Source organism: Euprymna scolopes, chromosome 19 (assembly GCF_053919585.1).
Source record: "Euprymna scolopes isolate OS-2025 chromosome 19, ASM5391958v1, whole genome shotgun sequence".
NCBI classification, from domain to species: domain Eukaryota; kingdom Metazoa; phylum Mollusca; class Cephalopoda; order Sepiida; family Sepiolidae; genus Euprymna; species Euprymna scolopes.
Genome location: NC_136500.1, coordinates 117,919,798 through 117,941,816, shown reverse-complemented (window position 1 = coordinate 117,941,816; position 22,019 = coordinate 117,919,798). Strand labels below are relative to the sequence as shown.

At 34.6% G+C, this 22,019-nt stretch overlaps 1 protein-coding gene across 1 annotated transcript; it reads left to right on the top strand.

The window, feature by feature from the left end:
- Positions 1-1,640: 1,640 nt before the first annotated feature.
- On the top strand, positions 1,641-13,920 carry LOC145239902 (uncharacterized). Its single transcript, XM_080103527.1, has 2 exons — positions 1,641-1,933; positions 9,315-13,920. The coding sequence occupies exon 2, from the start codon at positions 11,062-11,064 to the stop codon at positions 12,088-12,090; it is 1,029 nt and encodes a 342-aa protein (XP_079959653.1). The 5' UTR covers positions 1,641-1,933; positions 9,315-11,061; the 3' UTR covers positions 12,091-13,920.
- The last annotated feature ends 8,099 nt before the right edge of the window (positions 13,921-22,019 follow it).

The following is a 22,019-nucleotide window of genomic DNA, read 5'->3' as shown; positions in this document are numbered from 1 at the left end:
AGATTTAGATGTTAAGTTAGAGTATCCTTTAATTATAAACTCATCTAGGGAAGTCATCGGCCCTGTGCCAGTTTCGCTTAGAAAGAATATGTCCGGTTTTGTCTCCTGTAATTGGGTTTCAACCTCTGGAAGGTTGGAACGTAGACCCCTAATATTAGAGAAGGAGACATGGTAGTAGGGGTCTACGTTGGAAGATGGGGTTCTAGGTTTATTCGTGTTTGTTTTTTTTGTAGATATTTCATGTTGAGGTTTTGGGATTTGTGGAACAAGCCGTCAGACTTGCTTAGACCAGGACAGAGAGGGAAAGTAAGAGAGAAAAAGACAGGAATTTTTTTGTAGCACATGATAAGGTAAAGCCGTAACAATTACCCATTAGTATGGCATCGTGTGGCCCCAACAAAAACTACTGCATGGTCCAGAATCCATTCACCAAATGGCAATACAGCAGCCCCAGTACTTTGCACCTGCTGATAGGACGGCCTCCTTAGTGATTAATCCAAGGTTCGAGTCCCTGACTATCAGGTGGATAACGTCAGCCCAGATGAAACGTTTACCTTCAGCACCCTTACTAGTGCCATGGCCACAAGGATAGACATAGAAACAGAAAATTTCCGACATATAAGGCTACTGTTCACGAATTACTACCGACCTGGAAAGCAGCTTTATCTTCACTTTTTGGAAATGAGGACTGAGGGACAAAATGGAGAAGCGAGAGTTACTGGAGTTGCCAATAACACATCCACAATGCATTATCTATTCTCCAATGTTCAACTTTGAAAGGCGCACTTCTACTCGTACTGCTTTACCTGTTTGACTCTGTGACCCTGGGGAGGTATTATTAAAACGGTTTGGTAACAGGAGAAAATATGATCCGATTGTCGAGGTAGTGGAACTCCTCGAAACTAACTCTACACGTGCAAGAATATGACATAATGATGGCCAAGAAGATTCAGTAGCACTGAGACATCCAGCTCGCTTTCCACGCTACCTCAAAATCCTGCTAAAAGTATTCGACCCGACATTGCAAATGCAGACCTGACCCGGTTGATTGAAACAAGTTCTGTTAGTACTACACCTAATACAGAAAATGAGTTTGACTATAATAGTTAGAACCCTGAGAACCAACCTTTCCAGAGGACCACCGGTCCTTCGAATAGTGAACTACCTCCACACCAATCCAACAGAATTTGCAAACCAGTCCAGCGACTGGATTTATAAAACAAAAAAACTATTTACAATCTCTTTTACAAGTGGAGGAGATTGTATTGTTATATTTTCATTTAAATTATTTTGCTCTTACTGTTTAAAATATTTTCATTTAAATCGTTTTATTCTTACTATTAAAATTTTTAATAATAAGAACAAAATTTAAATGAAAATATTTTAAACAGTAAGAGCAAAATAATTTAAATCAAAATATAATAAGTAGTTTGACTAATTCAAATAATAATGAAATGTTCAGTCTTTTAAAAAAACTCATTTTTATATCTTCATGTATCTTATTTATTTAAATAAATTAGCCATATAAAAAATGAGAGAAATTTAAGAAAAAAAATCTCATCAATAATTAAACTTGATATGATATTCGGCTCACTTAATTAATCCACGGACATTTTTTAACAAGGAACAAAATAATAATCACACCGTGTTACGATGACTTTACTTCTTTGTTCTTTAGCAGTTGATTTTCTTTTGAAATAATTTTACGTTTAAATCGTGTTTTTCATTTTTTAATTTTGATTCTTTTATGTTTTCATATATTTTATTTCTTAATGAATTTAACACACAAAACAAAAGTTGTAATCGTATCAATTTACTAAAAAAATCTTAACAAACAAATCAAATTTTCTGTTTTGAACACAAAAAAAATAGAATTCACCCCGATGTTTATTGTTTTTTTTTTTCGTATTGAATTCCTGGAGGAAAAAAAAAGGTAAGTTTATATATTTTTCTTGGCGCTTCTACAGAATTGGGACGAGATTTTGTAGTCGATAAATGGAGTTTTTAGATTTAAAAAAAAAACAATGGTCTCGACTGCTTTTTTTTTTTTGTCACGTTATAATGGTAGCTTCCAAATGATGCAGTCGAAATCACCTGAATATTAACTGAATTATTAAAAAAAACAAAAAAACAACTGTAATCGTGTTAGCAGGTGGAAAATTTCCACCATCTTGTTTAAAGCAAAACGAAAAATTACCTCCCATTTGAACTCTTCTGTGTTTTACGATCGTTTTCATCAAATGCTATTTTGTATTTTCTTTAATAATCATCTTAAAAATGCGAGGAATAAAAGCCAAGTACGTCCAAGGATGGAATACTGCTACTGCTGCCATATCTGGGCAGGGGCTGCTTAAAACAGCCTATCCTGCCTTGACAGAGTACAAAATAGACTTCGTGGCTTAGTGGGGGATGCCCTTTTCTCTACCCTGCAACCTCTCTCTCACAGAAGAGACGTTGCGAGCCTATCCTTGTTTTATCGTTATTTCCATGGCAGGTGCTCGTCTGAACTCCAATCTCTGTCCCCCCCTCACCAATCTTTCACGAAAAACATTCTTCTAGCTGAATCCACTGTGAAAAATTTCCCCCACTCTTTATCTGTGTCTAAATCAAAACGCGGATTCCACGAACAAATCTTCTTTCTTAGAAGTTCACGCCTGTGTAACTCTGTTCCGTCTGCCTGCTTCCCACCTGACTACAACTTAGATGTCTTCAAGTCCAACGTTAACAAATTCCTAATGAACCGCCCCCTTAAGTAAACACTTCATCAAATCTCCACACTAACGTACTGTACTTGCAATAACCCTTATCCATGAGTGGCTTTCGGGCCTTGATAAGTGGTGACCACCATGTAAAAAAAAAAAAAAAATACGTAGACACCATTGTTTTCATATGATATTCAGTATTACGATTTCCGAAATATCGTCCCAATAGTGTAGAAGCGCTTTTTTTATTTTCTTTTTTTTTTTTTTGTGCACTAAAAAATCTAATCTATAACTTTTAATATGATCTTAAACATTTTTTTTTTTCCAATCCAATAAAATAGAGTGGTATGCTTTATATAAAGTTATAACAAAAAAAATGGCCCTTGTATTTAGTAAATTGTTAGGTGAAAGTATAAATTAGTTAGCAAGGACCTCCTTTCTCATGGTAAGAAAAGCTTTCTAAATAATAACATGAGGAGGGGTGTTTTTGTTTAAAACATGAAAAAAAAAAGAATTAAAATTTAAATTTAAAAAAATATAAAACAAAAAATATCTAATATATAAAGGCAAAATGGGCACGAGTGTTTGTGTTTGTCCACAAAAGTCTTTTTTTGCGTTTGGGTTCTCACGTCGGTTAGATTCCAGGAGAAGTTTTCTTATACTTCCTAGATCGTAATATCTAAGATTCACAAACAGACATCGTCTCTATCTTTTTTTTTTGATCAAGTTTTAAAAAATTCCCTTATTTCGAGTGTTTGTTTTGCTTTTTTATATAAACTAGCGGGGTTGCCCGGCATTGCCCGGGTGTTTGTAGGTGTGTGGGGAGGGGGGTAGATGAAAAATGTTTGATAGGTAGGTAGGATCGAACTAGCAGCCTTGAGGCAAAGGTGGAAAATAAAGTGTGAAAAAAACTGACGCGTTACCTGCTAGGCCAGCAAGGGAGAGTAACAGAAAGACGTTTGAATTTATTTAAGCATTAAAAACTGAATTGACAGGTGTGCGTATTTAATGAGGTCAAATAGAAATCCTGCAGTTAACTTTTACTGCGAGACAGGTTTTTGGATATGTTTACCTAACTTTGGCTGGTTTTGTTCCCCTAAGATGTTGGGGGTTGGGGGGACCAGGTCCCCATTTAAAGGGGATTGTCCAATTGTCTCCCCCACATTGATAAAAAGCTGATTGCTTTTTGGACATTCCTGGTACGAGGGAACCACACCTTTGCATTAGATTTTTTTTGTTATTACATTCTCACACCAAACAAGACACATTGCCACTTTGATGTAGGAGGCTACTATCAGGGACATTAGCTACAGAGGTACTATGTAGGGAGTTGGGCAGCAAGATGTCGTTCACGTTACACTTGAATTTCTGCATGTCAGTACAGTTGAGGAAGCAGGGACCTGGAAGGGAATTCCAAAGTCTAGCAATTCTTGGAAGAAACTACTGGAGTAGAAGGCTCTCTTACATCTAGGGATCTCTACTGTGAAGGGGTGGGATTTAGCTACTTGTCAGGTTTGTCAGGGGTATTTACGTCGAGGGGGTACAAGTGTTTGCCGTTTGTCAGAGCATTTACCATTAAAATACTTGTAGAACAGGCAGATGGATGCAATATTTCATCGATGAGACAGAGGCTGAAACCTAAATGACAGTTCATGACCTATCAGGTTGGCGACTCTCTTTTGAACCTTCTCTCGGAGTGAGAGACTAGTAGAAGATGCACCAGCCCAAATATGACAACAATACTCCATACATGGGCGAATGGTGGCCTTATAGTAGTTTTCTAGCACGGTAGAGAGAGCCTACCTTTTTCGCAGCAGCCCTGGCAATGTTTTCAATATAATTGTTCCAACTCATGTTTCCTGTGAACGTTAGGCCAAGCAGTTTGAAAGATGTATTCTCAGATTTTTATTGAACAAAAAACGACATAGACACCCTCGACAAACCTGACAGGCAGCTAAATCCCACCACCACACAGTAGAGATCCCTAGATGTAAAAGATCTTTCTACTCCAGTAGTTTCTTCCCCAGAACCGCTAGACTCTGGAATTCCATTCCAGGTCCCTACTTACCTAACTGTACTGACATGCAGAAGTTCAAGTGTAACGTGAACCAACATCTTGCTGCCCAAATCCCAACATAGTGCCCCAGTAGTTGCTGCCCCTGATAGTAACCCCCTACACCAAAGTGGCAATGTGCCTTGTTTTGGGGTGAAAATGTAATAAAAAAAAATCTTTTTTTTAAAATACAAGTTTTATAAACTTGAACGCTTCAAAATTAACTCTTTTTATTATCAGTTGTAAGCTAATCTTTGAATTAACGAAAGTTTGCTTCAAATATGTTCTGGAAAATATAAAAAGATTTTATGCAATAAAAAAAAAAATTCAAAACAATTGAACAATCTTTTGGGAAATTTAACTTTTATGGAATAGGAAGAACATGTTTGAAAGTTTTAAACAGTTTTTAATTGATACACGTTTTAGTTTGGAGTTTATAGATTAACGGTTAATTGGCGTTAAACACTAAAAGAAATTGTAAACGGGAGCAGCTATGCAGGAATATATGAAAGGAAATAACGTAGGTCTAACATAGATGTGTACAATTCCAAACAGAAAATTATTACTCTCGAAAAAAATATATCAATTTTACAATTTTTTTAAACTTGCTAAAAAGTTCTGACTGTTCTTCAAAAAATAACTATTAAAAATATCCTTAAAACTGGTGTCACAAAATTAATTCCAACATATTTCAGCATTTCCTTAAGACATGATATTTGAAGCACATAAAATTCCCAGTGGCATAACTTCAATTTAATGATTGATTAAAGTGTTCTGTAAAAGAGCAAAGAGAAAAATTTATGACAATATGTGTCTTCAGTGTTTGTTTAATATTCAGAGTGCTGATGCAATATTGCTGTGACACCTCTAACACCACCTCTGTACAAAGCACTATAATCTACCTTGACATGAATAACTTGTACTTCACTTTGAATCGAATAATTTCAATCCTTCAGAGTTTTATAAAGCACACACTAAATAGTAGCATATACAAATTTATAGGTAACCTTGTCTAATCCAATGCAGACTACATAGTGTATTATTATTAGATGAAGGGGAAATAGTCTTAATAATTGATGTGAAACAAAAAACTGAGTTGTTGAAACTTTCTATCAGATTAAGGTTGATGAGTCAAACAGAATAACTCAGCAAAAATCATGATCATCAGGTAATCATTGATCATTCTAGTCAACCAAATTTTAAGGGCAAGTCGATTTACCACACTCTTTGCATTCATGTAGCAAGATCCCAGGCGATACCAGATGTCTTGCTTTACAAATAGAGGAAGAGATGATAGGAGAGGGGGTGTGATATTTGATCAAGAAAAAAAGAAAAGTAATTTTCAATATGATAGAGGGAGGGGGAAGAGGCAAGTTTTATAAAAACGATTGTCTTTTTAGAATTAGGGTCTTTTTACTAGCTGGCATTGAGACGTTCACATCGCTCTTCCCCCGCTTGGGGGGGGGGGGGGTACGAAATCCTCATAAGAGCTAAGTTAGAAAAAGAAAAGCTCTTGTGCTTAGCTGGGAAATTAACTAGATGAACTTAAGTTATACAACCTGCATCACGAAGCTCGAATCAAAGAACTCGACTTTAAACAAGTGTAAAATGATTTATAAATAATTATTTTGTTTAGTTTATACGAAAATGAGTTTTTCTTGTTTCTCGATTGTTGGCCTGAATGAAGATGCAGTTTGTTCGAGGTATGCCCTGACGCCAGATGATAAAAGAGATAGACCGGATCCAGCACGAAGCCAGAGTGACGGCCACACGAACTTAGGGTCATACACATTTCGCGTGTCCTGAGCAGCAGAGAGATATTTTCAGTGACCAGTGAGAGTCTAGTCACCCTTGAGGGGTCCACCACTGGCCAAGTAAGAATGTAGCCCTGCAGGGTTGCATCTATGGTCCTGCGAGCCGGGAGCGATGAACACGGCCAAGAGTACATCACAAGTATGCTCCTGTGAACCAGGTAAGCGATGGATGCGGGCCGGCCCCCAGATGAAGATAGGAGGTTAGGGTTATATTCATAATACTTTTTCTTTCCTCTGAAAAACTCATATTCGACTGATAATATTAAGACGTCATACCAACCCAGTCTGCATTTGATAAATCACATGTGAAATTGTTAGCAGCTGATCAGAACTGTCTGAAAAAAATGTCCATGTAAATGCTTTAGAAACATTAGTTGCGATAACTCTCAAACTGATGTGCTTAATTGCCTGTACTCTAGTTGCCTGCTCGGAAGGGATTACTAGGAAAAGTTGAATCATATAATCCACGCTTTTTAGTCGCTATTTATTTATATTTTACCTCTTTAAGATCACATCTACATATACCAGGTGTCAACTGTGAGTAGACTTGTTAATCTACTGTTCTTCATCATTTCGATGTTCAGAACCTCGTTATAATACTCTATCATATTCTTTTCCCAAGCCATATGCTTGTGGAATCTATTCCTATTGTTTGCTTAACTATTGCCTTACTAAGGTAAATAGGTATTTATTATCATTATTTATTTTAATACATATATTAAGTGACTTAAAACTTTGTAGCGCCTTCCATATAGGCAAAATAATATGGTTAGGTTAAATGTTTATTGATAGTAATCTAAATAGTTCTACTAATATTTAAAGATAAAATATTAACACGCTGATATATAGTTTACTGATGATCATTTATTAATGCTAAATTAAGGATGAACGGATATTTTTACGTTTTCTTCTCCCAAAACAAGTCATAATGCCACTCGGAGTAAGGGCGCTACAATTTGGAGCCAAAACAACAAGAGTACTATATAATGATATGATTTTCTTAAATATATTAAAGTAAAACGTGTCGCATATGACTTTTCTGTTTATAGTAATTTAAATATTTAGTTTTACATATTTATTATTTTTAAATATCTGTTTATAATACTTTAAATATTTAGTTTTACTAATGTTTACAGATCAAACATTCAAGACTTTTTTAATATTTATTATGTGTTTATAATACGTTAAATATTTAGTTTTACTAATGTTTACAAATCAAACATTCCAGACGTTTTTTTAAATATTTATTATCTGTTTATAATACTTTAAATATTTAGTTTTACTAATGTTTACAGATCAAACATTCAAGACGTTTTTTTAATATTTATTATCTGTTCATAATACGTTACATATTTAGTTTTACTAATGTTCACAGATCAAACATTCAACACGTTTATAAGTTAAACACCTGAGAATAAAAATATTTTTACTTGTATATGAATAATGTTTTACAGATATTTAAAGATAAAACATTCGAGACGTTTTTTTTAATCTTTTTGAAACAAGGTGTATTACCACTTGGATGTAGTGGACTACTATTTGGGGCATTTACTTACAGAGGAGTAGAGAGATGTTTCTTTGCATTAAATTTAAACTACTACATTTCAGTACAGTCAGGGAATCAGAAAATAGGGAGGGAATTCCAAATCGTAGGTTGCCAAATATTAGAATAAAAGACTTTGTGGCATATAGACATCAATAAGAAAAGGGTGTCTTCTTGTTGCTTGTAGAATATATGTACATCGAGAGGTAAAATTTCTATACGTTCATCAGAGGACATTCTATTATTGTAAAACAGTCACAATGGGACAAAGTAGCTGTTGTACCTGGATATTTCATTTGAGATTCTTTTTTGTCTAAGTCAAAGCTAATTGTGGTAGTTGTGCCCGCTAAACATGAAAAAAACTTAGTGCACATTCTAATGTAAGCTTTGTAAACATCTCGGTTAAAAATATTTTTCTAGCAGTGTTGAGAAAACCCACCTTTATAAAGAAGTCTTTTTAATATTCTCAAATTATTAGATCATGTATATCATAAATGGTAAACCAAAAAACTTGTTCATACCGATATTTAAAGACAACTGAAGTATTTATTAGTTAAAAGTTTGTATTGACAAATAAATTTGATATTCAGACGAATTACAGATAAACAGATGGAATAACAGTATTGAGAAAGTGACAAATATATAAGTCAGAAACAGTATAAATGAATGAAAATTAAAATGTATCTAATTCACAATAGCTTTTTTAATTAAATCAATGAACTTTTGGATATATTAAGAACATATTGTCCATATTGGTTTATTATTTTGCATATTAAAATATAAATTATACTTATGTGCTTGGAGAAAGCAAAAACGTTTATGCAATACATACTTTTTGATGGACTTATTGCAATTAACTATCATTGTTACATTAATATAATATACATAGATATGTTTCTCTTCTCATTGTGATCTAAATCATAATAAACACTAGATATAATTTCAACTAAACTACTTCTTCAAAAAAAACCTGTATCGACTGGCTAGGTGTCGGGTTAGAAATTGGATATTTTTTTCCATCAAGTAAGAAAATATCCAGTCATTTTTATGTCAAGTTAGAGAATATTTGGTGATTTTTGTTTTAAGTTGGAATGTATGCAGTAATTTTTGTAACATGTCTTTTTAGTGAGTCTAATCTAATATTGACAACAAATAATAAACAGAATACTAATAAAAATATTGAATTTTATTATTTTTTACAGCCGTTCCTGATAAATACCTATGAAGTGTATGGATATTATTGCTCAGAAAAATCATTTTTATTGACACATATGAAAAGGCACACTGAGGAAAAGCCACATTCTTGTGAAGAGTGTGGATATTCTTGTTCTCAAAAATCAAAGTTCAAAATACATATGAAAAGTCACATTAAGGAAAAGCCACATTCTTGTGAAGTGTGTGGGTATTCCTGTTTTAAAAAATGTAATTTAGTGCAACATATGAGAACTCACACTGGGGAAAAGCCACATGCTTGTGAAGTGTGTGGATATTCTTGTTCTAAAAAATCAAATATAGCGATCCATATGAGAACTCACACTGGAGAAAAGCCACATTCTTGTAAAGTGTGTGGATATTCCTGTTCTCAAAAATCAACGTTAGTCAGACATATAAGAACTCACACTGGGGAAAAGCCGCATACGTGTGAAGTTTGTGGATATTCATGTTCGGAAAAATCATTTTTACTTGTACATATGAAAACACACACTAGTGAAAAGCCGCATTCTTGTGATTTGTGTGGATATTCTTGTTTTCAAAGATCAAAGTTTATGATACACATGAAAACTCACACTGGAGAAAAGCTTCGTTCTTGTGAAGTGTGTGAATATGTTTGTTTCAAAACATGGAATTTAATGCAACATATGAGAAGTCACATTCGGGAAAAGCAACATACTTGTAAATTGTGTGGTTATTCTTCTCAAAAATCAAATATAGTGAAACATATGAGAACTCATACTGGGGAAAAACCACATTCTTGTGAAGTTTGTGGATATTCTTGTTCTGAAAAGTCAACATTAGTGAGACATATGAGAACTCACACTGGGGAAAAGCCATATACTTGTGAAGTGTGTGGATATTCTTGTTCGGAAAAATCATTTTTACTGACACATATAAGAACTCACACTGGGGAAAAACCACATACTTGCAAAGTGTGTGGATATTCTTTCTCTCAAAAATCTCATTTAATGACTCATATAGGAACGCACACTGGGGAAAAGCCACATTCTTGTGAGGTGTGTGAATATTCTTGTGCTCGAAAATCATCTTTAGTGAGACATATGAAAACTCACACTGGCGAAAAGCCATATTCTTGTGAAGTGTGTGGATATTCTTGCTCTGAAAAATCAAAGTTAGTAATCCATATGAGAACTCACACTGGGGAAAAGCCACATACTTGTGAAGTTTGTGGATATTCTTGTGGTCGAAGATCAGACTTAGTGAGACATATAAGAACTCACACTGGGGAAAAGCCACATTCTTGTGAAGTGTGTGGATATTCTTGTTCTAAAAAATCAAATATAGTGATCCATATGAGAACTCACACTGGAGAAAAGCCACATTCTTGTCAATTGTGTGGATATTCCTGTTCTCAAAAATCAACGTTAGTCAGACATATAAGAACTCACACTGGGGGAAAAGCCGCATACGTGTGAAGTTTGTGGATATTCATGTTCGGAAAAATCATTTTTACTTGTACATATGAAAACACACACTGGTAGACTTCAAGTGTTAGCCCCAGGTAGTGGGCCCCTTGATTTCTGAGAACTTCGACTGAAGTAAAATAAAACAAAAAAGTGAAAAGCCGCATTCTTGTGATTTGTGTGGATATTCTTGTTTTAAAAGATCAAAGTTTATGATACACATGAAAACTCACACTGGAGAAAACATAGTTTTGGCATTATTGACTGGCCTCAGAAAGACATAAATTGGCTTGACACAAAGACAAGGAAAATGCTAACCTTGTACCGAGTTATTTATCGAAATCAGTGCATGCCTCGTTTGTACCTACCCAGGCGAGAAGGAGGTATGGGGCTCTCGGAAGTCAATCATCAACACAGAGCCACAGTCGTCAGCATAGGTCAGTACATAATAAGTTTCTGTAACCCCAAGCTTATGAAAATTAAAGACCATTATCAGAATCGAGCAAGTAGCACAACATCTATAACACAACTTGCCACTCATTTTGGAAAAGATTGCCTTACAAATGATACTGAGAACCCAAACAAGCCTGCCACTGACATAGCCCAGAAAAGTCGGAAAAAATACACTAGCCAGTTCCATAGTGTTAAAACAGAAGAATGGACCAACCATAAACGGGCAAAATACCTACCGACTGAACTATCCCAAGAATATATTGATAGGGATGGTTCCCTGGACTGGCTCAAAAGAGGATCCCTCCATTACGACCAAGAGAGGTTGATATTGGCTGCACAAGACCAGGGCCTCATGACAAACGCCTTCAAAAAGATGTGTGGTCTAAGCAACAATAATAAATGCAGGTTCTGTAGCACTGAGGTTGAGAGTGTGGGCCACCTGATTTCTGGTTGCAAAGTCCTACTTGGAGATGGTTATTATACAGATCGCCATAACGGAGTTTGCAAATACCTTCACTGGAAGATATGTAAGAAACTCAACATTCAGTGTAGTAAAAACTCCTGGGAACATATACCCGAACGAACAGTTGGGAATGACAACTACACTATCCACTATGACTACATAATCCCTACTGCTACATATCTTGAAAATGCAGCTGTTAAACCAGATATAGTGATTTGGGACAGAGCAAACAAAAAAGCGACCGTAATAGAGGTCAGTGTACCCAATGATACAGGGCTTAACAGAGTTGAGAGGGAAAAGATTACAAAGTATCAAGGACTTATGTATGATATGAAACGAAATTGGAAATTAAAAGACGTTTCAATTATACCAGTCATCATAGGAGCAACTGGGCTTATGAAAAGAACTTTAAAAAGTACATAGCAAGCATACCCGGTGAACCAAGTGCAAGTGAAATACAAACGATTGCACTGAAAGGGACGGCTAGAATCCTGAAAAGATCTCTTGGTTGGACTCACTAAAATAGGGGTAAATGTCAGACATCTGGTTGGATGTCCCATCCCCTAGAAGAAAAAGTTTAAGAAAAATGAAAAAAAAAAGAGAAAAGCCTCGTTCTTGTGAAGTGTGTGAATATGTTTGTTCAATTTAATGCAACATATGAGAAGTCACACTCGGGAAACGCAACATACTTGTAAATTGTGTGGTTATTCTTCTCAAAAATCAAATATAGTGAAACATATGAGAACTCAAACTGGGGAAAAAACCACATTCTTGTGAAGTTTGTGGATATTCTTGTGGTCGAAGATGTTAGCCCCTGGTTGTGGGCCCCTTGATTTCTGAGAACTTCGACTGAAGTAAAATAAAACAATAAAGGGAAAAGATAAAGTATCAAGGACTTATGTATGATATGAAACGAAATTGGAAATTAAAAGACGTTTCAATTATACCAGTCATCATAGGAGCAACTGGGCTTATGAAAAAGAACTTTAAAAAGTACATAGCAAGCATACCCGGTGAACCAAGTGCAAGTGAAATACAAACGATTGCACTGAAAGGGACGGCTAGAATCCTGAAAAGATCTCTTGGTTGGACTCACTAAAATAGGGGTAAATGTCAGACATCTGGTTGGATGTCCCATACCCTAGAAGAAAAAGTTTTTAAAAAATGAACAAAAAAAAAGGGAAAAGCTGCATACGTGTGAAGTTTGCGGATATTCATGTTCGGAAAAATCATTTTTACTTGTACATATGAAAACACACACTAGTGAAAAGCCGCATTCTTGCGATTTATGTGGATATTCTTGTTTTCAAAGATCAAAGTTTATGATACACATGAAAACTCACACTGGAGAAAAGCTTCGTTCTTGTGAAGTGTGTGAATATGTTTGTTTCAAAACATGGAATTTAATGCAACATATGAGAAGTCACATTCGGGAAAAGCAACATACTTGTAAATTGTGTGGTTATTCTTCTCAAAAATCAAATATAGTGAAACATATGAGAACTCATACTGGGGAAAAACCACATTCTTGTGAGGCATTTTCTGTACAAGGGTTTGTCAGAACAACCTGGTGTTAGGATACATTTTTCAAGAAGTAAACGCTGATCAAATATTCAAAAAAAAACTACTAAGATATTAAAAAAACTACTAAGATATTACAAAAAAAACTACTAAGATATTCAAAAAAACTACTAAGATATTACAAAAAACTACTAAGATATTACAAAAAAACTACTAAGATATTTAAAAAAACTACTAAGATATTAAAAAAACTACTAAGATTTAAAAAAAACTACTAAGATATTACAAAAAAAACTACTAAGATATTACAAAAAACTACTAAGAGTAATGAAGTCAAAGTGAGGGACCCACTTGATTTCATGTAACTGCTGTAAAATAAAAAAAATAAAAAAGCTGAAAACTATATTCTTGTCCGCTATTTTAATATTCCTATTCTCGTAAATAACGAAAAATTAATAAACCCTATTCTTTCTAAGCATGTTTGTACCACAAAAAGAATGGAGTCGCTGCCTCAGTGAAATGCATCATGGATATCGAGCTACCATAGAAAGCATGTATGTCAAACAATCCGGATTGTTGCTATTTCTTCTGATGAGTTAAGGGCATAATAGATTCACTAATTGATATAATTATTAAGTGATTGATTTTGTGCTATGAAACAAATACTGTCAAGAATTGTGAAAGTCAACTGAATTAAAGGAATAAATTATAAGATGGTCAGCATCATGAATTTTGGAATGTAGTTTTTTTGTCATTTATTCTCTACATTGCTCTATTTTCATTGAGCTTCTTAAATAAAGATTGGTATATATTATAAGAAAATATATTTCTACAGAAATATTTTTTCTTTATGTAAATACAGCAAGATATGACTATTTACATAAAGAATAAAAAAATATATATAATTTGCACTCTTTGAATGAGCACTATTAGCGACCCTTGTTGAAATTCAATTATTCTTAATTTTTAGATATCTTCCTCCCTGGAAAATATATATGTGTGTTTGTGTGTGTGTGTGTGTGTGTGTGTGTGTGTGTGTGTGTGTGTGTGTGTGTGTGTGTGTGTGTGAATAAAATAAAATATAAACGATAGTTGACGTTATGTGAATGAAAAGGAAAACCTAAAATTAATAAATTGTAATTAAAGTTTTGTACCTATTTCAGGGGACATAATTCGGATTTGGTTTAAAAATGCTGCAGAAACAGGCTACAGACCACATGCGTGTAGGGAGGGTGGATTATTCTATGTATTTATACACATGTAAACGTCACTTATGTATATATATACATGCATACTTACTGAACCGTTAATTTTTTTAATAGATTTTTAATTATATTTATTCGTTAGTTAATATCTTATTAATTTTGTTGAAATCATATCAGGGGAAACGGTTACAAATATATAGAATATAGAATAGCTACCCATGATCTACATCTATTTTTTGCTCTTTGATTATTATATTTCATGTAATGGGGGCTAAATTGTAGAATCCTTTTCTCTGTGTGATGGTGCTAGTATTAAAATGAGTGCTGATTCTAGAATTCTTCGTTTAGCTCTAGCGGGAACGAATTTGATAATTTTTGCATATGCATAGCTGAACGAGTGACCATGTTCAGCACAGTGGGAGAAAAGTGCGTTTAAGGGATTGTTGTACTTTATGTCTCCTCTATGTTCATTGAGTTTTATTTCTAACTTGTGTATATATGTCTGGTTGCAGTTATTACAACGGACAGAGTATATGCTGGCGTAGGATGTGAAGGCTTCGGGGGAGTGCCTAGTGGTTTTTAATGTTTTGTTTAACGTTAATGAAGTTGTTTGTGTCGTGTGTATACCAAGTCTGTTGAAGATGTCGCAAATTGTTGTGTTATTAGTATTGCTTGGTATCAGGAGATATTTATTTAGTAGGGATATGTTTCTGTTGTGTCATGTTTCTGTTTGGTTATGTTATAATATATTTTTGTGGCTGTTTTCTTCGCATTAGAGATGAAATAAGTCAGATATTGTAATTTTTGTAGTGCATTTGTGATATGTTGAATTTCATCATGAAAGTATTGGGGACTACATATTTTAAAGGCATGTAGAAAGACAATGACCATGTTATGCGAGTAGTAGTGTAAGAAATTATTCTTATGGGTATTTTTTCTGTGTACTTTGAATATTAGATCGTTTTCTGATTTATGATAAGTACATCTAGAAAGGGTAGGGTCTTGCTCGCATTCGTGTGTAAATTTTATAGCGGGTTCAACTGCATTTAGTTTATTCTTTACTTGTTCTATTTGCACATTTACGGGGAGAAAAATAAGGATATCGTCGATGTATTTAAAGTATGTAGTGTTTGCAGGTAATCTAAATTTGAAGGAGCTGGTTTCTAAAGATTCTAAAAAATAAGCCGGATAGTGCCCCACTAAGAGGGTTTCCCATGGGGAGTCCGAATTTTTGTCTGTACAAAGAATTATTGAATTGGAATTAGGTCATATCACTGATGAGTTTAATTATTTGTATCAATGTGTTCGAGGAAAAAGGTAGATCGATGTTAATTTTGTTTAGGTGTTTATGGAGTAGAGTTAGGCATTTTTTTAATTGGGGCATTGGTATACAAGGAAACTATGTCCAAACAGTGCATGGTTTTGTTACGAATGTCAATATATATTTTTTTAATTTTATTTAGGTCACCAGCGTTTATAACACGTGCAGTACTAATGGTGCCATTAATGGGGGTAAGATGTCGGCAATGGCTCTTGCTAGCTTCTGTGTGACACTGCCGGTTTGATATTATTGGTCGCATGGGGATGTTTTCTTTATGTGTTTTGGGGATGCCATATTATGTGGGGGCAATGGGATCGCATCAATAATGACAACGCAACCTCACGAATCGGCATTACCAAAAAAATAGACTGACACTTTAAAACATCTAAAAAAAATAAAGACATCATCATTTTACAAGCAGATAAAGGCGGAGGCATAGTATTTATAGATAAAATACATATTTAGAAAAAAATGCACACAACACTATCAGACACACACACACACATATATATATATATACCCTCACAAACTTAAAATCCGTACATAAAGATATTGAAACATTCAATAAATCCATAAAAAAACTTATAAAAAACGATAAAAATTGGACAGCTTATATTGAGTACCATCCAATTGTCCCCACATTATATGGCCTCCTTAGGTTTTTCTTTTCATTCGCATATATATATATATATATATATATATATATATAGTTATAGTTATTTATTAAATATATATGGCGATTAAGCTACACTGAATATTTCGCGTTTCATCCACTCTAGGATTTTATATTTTATAAATTACTAACTAGCTCTACCTACGTATTGAGCACTTTTGAAGTAAATACTTAAAGTTTACGCATAAATTTATACTTTCGTATATTAATTTTATGTGAGTAAATGAAGTTGTTATATATATTTCAGGATTTTACTTGAACCACGAAACTGATATATTGCTCTATTTTTTAAATATTGAGCTTTAACTTTTTGGCTAGGATCACCCTGAAAGTATTACCTTAATGTAATATCTAACAGGATATTTCACCTGATCTTTAATCTGTGACTTATCTCGCTTATCTCTATCTCTTCTTCTCTATATAAATAAAATGAACTCATTTTTTCGCGTCTGATTTTGACCTTAATAGGATTAAAAATCAAGATATTTCATGCAAATATAATATGCACAAATGGCAGAACAATATCTGAGGTGTGTTATAGGCTTATTATTTCTCAAATTCCTCGATAATCTTAGATTTCTATACTTTTTCTGCTGAGAAGTCACGGCCAAAATCGGTTAAGATCAATGGAAGTGGTAAAATATTTTCTCTCTTATAAATTCCTCCTCCCCCTGCCACCACTTAACACCGTTTGGGGATCGTTCACAAGGAACAGTTGAGAAGAGAACACCGGTTTGGCTGCGTAGTTCTTCCATGTGAAGTTATTTAAAATCACTAAACTATCAATGGAAGTGGTAAAATATTTTCTCTCTTATAAATTCCTCCTCCCCCTGCCACCACTTAACTCCGTTTGGAGATCGTTCACAAGGAACAGTTGAGAAGAGAACATCGGTTTGGCCGCGTAGTTCTTCCATGTGAAGTTATTTTAAATCACTAAACTAAGCTGCAGTGCTCTGTGGCGTAGTGGTTAGCGTGCTGGACAATTCACATTATATTTTCACGTTCGCGCCGACCTACCGTAGTCGTTTTTTTGTTGTTGTTTTTTTTTTTTCCTAAACAACTGGAATGGACTTTTCTTGGTGGCCGAACTGTTAACGTTGCAGATGTTTTTTTTTGTTTTTTTTTCACACTTTATTTTCTTGAAATAAAAATAAATGTTTTTGTTATATTTTAATTTTAAACATGTTTTGTTTTTTTGTGTTTTTTTTTAACATATTTAAGTTTTTTTTGTTTTTTTTTTTCAAACATATTTAAGTTGGTTTTGTTTTTCAAACATATTTACGTTTTTTTTTTCTTCTGGATTACCGTTATTTCTAACACTTTTTTTTTTTTTTTATGGAAAAGAACAATTCTTTGTAGCAGAACAACCTTCCGTTTTGGGGACGAAGGCAATTAAAAACCAACCAGTTGCAGTAAAAAACAAATTATATTACAAATATAATAAAAAGTAATTGTCATGTCAGTTGGAAGATTGGTAGTTTCCAAAATGGTTGTTCTGGAGAAGGTTTTTTTTTTAATGAAAATTGGGTAAAAGAGCTGAGGAGATGTGTTTTCATTGCTTTCAGTAAATTCTGCTCGTTCGTTTGGTATTTTTTTTTTTTTTTTTTTGTGCATATGCAAATTGCCCTAAAAGTCTTGTTAAGTATATTTCCCACAAATTATGACACGGCTAGCATGAACACACAAACCAGGAACAGGTACTATAGTTTCATCGCTGGTTGGTCTATTTGATCCTTAAAAGGCTGAGTAATTAGAAAGTTTTAATCTAGAATTTAAAAAAAATCTTACCGTAAGTTTAACGGTATCATATTTTGATCACAAGAGGTGACAAGCGAAGCGCCGAAGCGGTAACAAACCACGAAATTATCTTCCGTCGTTTAAAATGTGTGTCACGTGATGTAGCACATGGAGTAAACTATCTTGTATGCAAATATTGCAGACAATTTAAATAAACGATGATTTTTCTATTGTTAATTTTTTTTAGTGTTTTTTAGTTTATTTTCTTTGTTCAAATATATTTGTTTTGCATTTGTGTTCTTTCTTATTATCAATTCTAAAATTGATTATGCTAAAAGTTCACTTACCAAAATTTCAATTTCATTTTAAATTAACAAACGTATCTTTTTGTTTAATTTGTATAAATGTTTTATTTAATTTTTTACGCCTGGACAAATATAATCAAAACCTTATGAAAATAACAATCCCGCACATTAAATGACTGAACACTTAACGAGCGGACATAACAAAATAATCATTACAATAATCTCAAGTCATTATTCCATCGCATTTACTCTAGAATACATGTTTTTTGCTCGTTGGAAAATATATATGAAATGTAAAGATATATTTAAAGTTTTTTTTTTTTTTTTTTACTGCACTTTCCGAAATAACTGACCGATGTGTTATGCACATACCCCCAATACTTTACAATTTATGAGCGTGTCGTAGCCCCAAAGCACGCGCGTCGAATCTACTCCAAAACAAAATAATGGCGCGCTGGCTGCCCCAACAGTAAAACCCAGTTGCGCACGCGGTGATGTATAAACATCGTGTCAGCTGTGCGTACGTTTTCTTTGCACACCCACGCAAATTCGGTGATTCTTAAACGAAATTCCAGTTGTTCGTGCGGACGTCAGTTAGAGCATCTTACGTCATAAGAATGTTATTCTTTTCATCCAATCGGATTACAAGGAAAGGAAATTTTTAAAAATGTTTTTTTCTGAATGCCTCCCTGGAGCCGGTCGGACAAGTATAAAAAGGGCATTTTTCGTCCACATCTAAGTCGACCTTTGAACAGCATGGCGTAAACATCAACATCGACCCGTCCGCGTTTGGACGTTAAACACGCGCGCGCCACGACAATTAATTCCTCCACGTGGATACGTACTTGCAACCCTAAGGGACTTTTAATTTTTACCTTTTTCTTGTTAGAAATTTCAGAATGCAAGGGCGATAACCGCGTGATTTACAATCACGCGATTATTTCGACCAATGGTATTGCGTTGTCCAGTTGCTGCGGAGGATTCAGAAGTGGCGGGAATTTTGTGTTTCAAAAAACAGATTTCAACTTGACGTCGGAGAAAGCAGATGCGTGTAATCTCGCTCTATGCCTAATGAACTAAGGCATGGTTCTACCCCATTTATTTCTCCGCTCATTTAAATGCGGATACTAGCCGGAGGCTAACATGTTCTATGGATTAATTACTTCATTATCATTGCCCGCAAGAGGGCATATTATTTTATGAACATCGAATCGCAAAGTGCATTGTTCGTATCGACAGTCTGGAAGGATTTCAGAACCCTCAACCTTTTCTATGAGCGGCCGATTCTACCAGCATCTTCAACAAGAAGAAAACTACCTTCGCCTTTCAAGGCATGAACTACAACTACCTTCGCCTTTCAAGGCATGAACTACCCGCCATTTGGCAGAGGCTAAAGAGGGCACTCTTTTGCAATATGGACTCCTTTTTTACCCTTTTGTAAATAAAATTATTCTTGGATTTAAGGTGAGCCTTTGTTGCTTTTCTGTGTCTCTTTCATTCTGCCATAGGCAAAAACGAGTAAGAGAATTTCTTACACCGTTTTTATTGCAAAAGATATTCCCCCCCCCACACACACACACATTATTCTGGATTTTTTTTTCCTTTCATTGTATCGCCTTTAAAAAAATAATATATTTAATATTCATTTTTATATTAATTTGTAATGGTCCTTAAAGGACCATGTGCTTTAACGAAAAAAAAAAAAATAATATTGAATATTCATTTTATATTAAATTGTAATGGTCCATAAAGGAACTTATTCATTGAAAATAAATATTATTTCATGTAAATTGTAAACTGAAGTTTTAATTCGTAAAAAAAAAAAAATGCCTTTCAAATATTTTACGATAATTGTAATCGTTTGAATAATGTATGAAAAAAAAATTATATATTGATTCTTGAATTTATAATTGATTCATTGTTGAAATGTGTTGTCGAATGTCAGTCTGAACTGTTCTTATGGGTTTAAATTCCTTGTTCATTGAGAGTTTCGAATTTTGTTGACGTAACCCCCTTCAGATAGTAGTGCTTCTCGTCGGAGAATCCTTTTCGCGCCCTTTGATTTTATTTCCCCACGTGGGAACGGCCATTTTGTTTTTTCGTGTCGTGTCCTTCGAACATGGCAAATTCAAATCTTGTTGGTCGAATAGAAGCTAAAAAGTTTTGTATAACGGCTTCTTTGGATTGGATGAACGCGAGAGGAGGTGGGCGTTGTACAAATAATTTTTCTTCCGACATCGAGAAACGATTGTCTGAAATAGACGTTTTATTAGATCAGTTAATTTTCAAGTCCCCAGATGAGGAAAGACTAAATATATGTCGAGATTTCGAAATGTTTAAAGCGGGAGTTCACGATAGATTGCCTGAGCTCCAGCCGGAGATTGAGAAATCAAGTGATATTGTTCCCATGAAAATGGAGTTGGAGTGCCCCCCCCCTTTAGTGGGGATCCAACTCCCAATAAGTTTGAGTTCCGTGGGTTCCTAAGGAAATTTGAATTCTGTACTGCGAACATGAAAAGTGCAGATAAATTATTATTGCTAAAATCAAAATTATCAGGAGAGGTGTTTAATATTATTTCTAGGTTTGATGTGATTCCCGAGAATTACGAAGCAGCCTTGGAGTGCCTGAAGGAAAAATATTTAAATCCTTCAGCAATTATGAACAAAATATTCGATGACATTATTCCACAACCAGACCATTTTGCGTCTTTGAGGGATATCAGAATCCTCGTACAGTGAGTCAAACTTTAACTGACGGAAATGGATAATTCCTTTGGCACGGATTTTCTTACAGATAAATCCACCTCAGGAAGATTAATAGCTCATATTCTGTTCGCTAAATTTCCGAACAGTGTTCGCAGAGAAATAATGAATAAATCCTGTGAACGGTTTCCTTCCTTAAAGTCTATTTTAACGTATACGTTTGACGTTATAGACATAATAATGGCGTCGCCTTTGAATGCGTCAAGGCGGGAAAAATTCCCGCCAAACATGTCGGGTTCGTTGAATGCTGGAACCCTCGTGGCGAAGAATTCGGAGCCAAAACAAATCAAGTCCTTTCAGAGTAATAATAACTCCAAGTCTTTCGTCAAAAATGGCGAAAATAAATTTTGTAAATTGTGTCAGGTTGATGGTCACCTGACAAAAGTTTGTTCTAAATTTCCAAATTCGGAATCTAAAATTATTCGAGCGAAAGAATTAAGATTATGTCTCCGGTGCCTCGGTGAGCACTCAGAGTCCAGTTGCAGGGGGGGTTAAGGAGTTCCCCTTCCCTTGCAGTAATTGTGGTCTAAAAAACCATTATTCCTTAATGTGTCCAAAAGAATCTAAGTCCTTTGTGGGACGTACTTTTGTGGCGGATCAGGACAAGAGTATTAGTCCTATACTCAAGATATCTATGAAGGTTAAAGGGCACCCGGTTTATTTTTTTCTGTCTGATAGATACGGGTAGCCAAAAATCCTTTTTCTCTAAAACAATTTTGGACCGGTTGATTCACAACCGTAATCTAAATCCTGAGACGGTACAAATGTCCATCAATACCCTCGTGGGGAATAAGTCCTTACGTCCTTCAGAGCTGGAAGTGTCTATT

Excerpts from the sequence above, each read along its gene's own strand:
- LOC145239902 (XM_080103527.1), top strand. The coding sequence starts at position 11,062 with ATGCTAACCTTGTACCGAGTTATTTATCGAAATCAGTGCATGCCTCGT.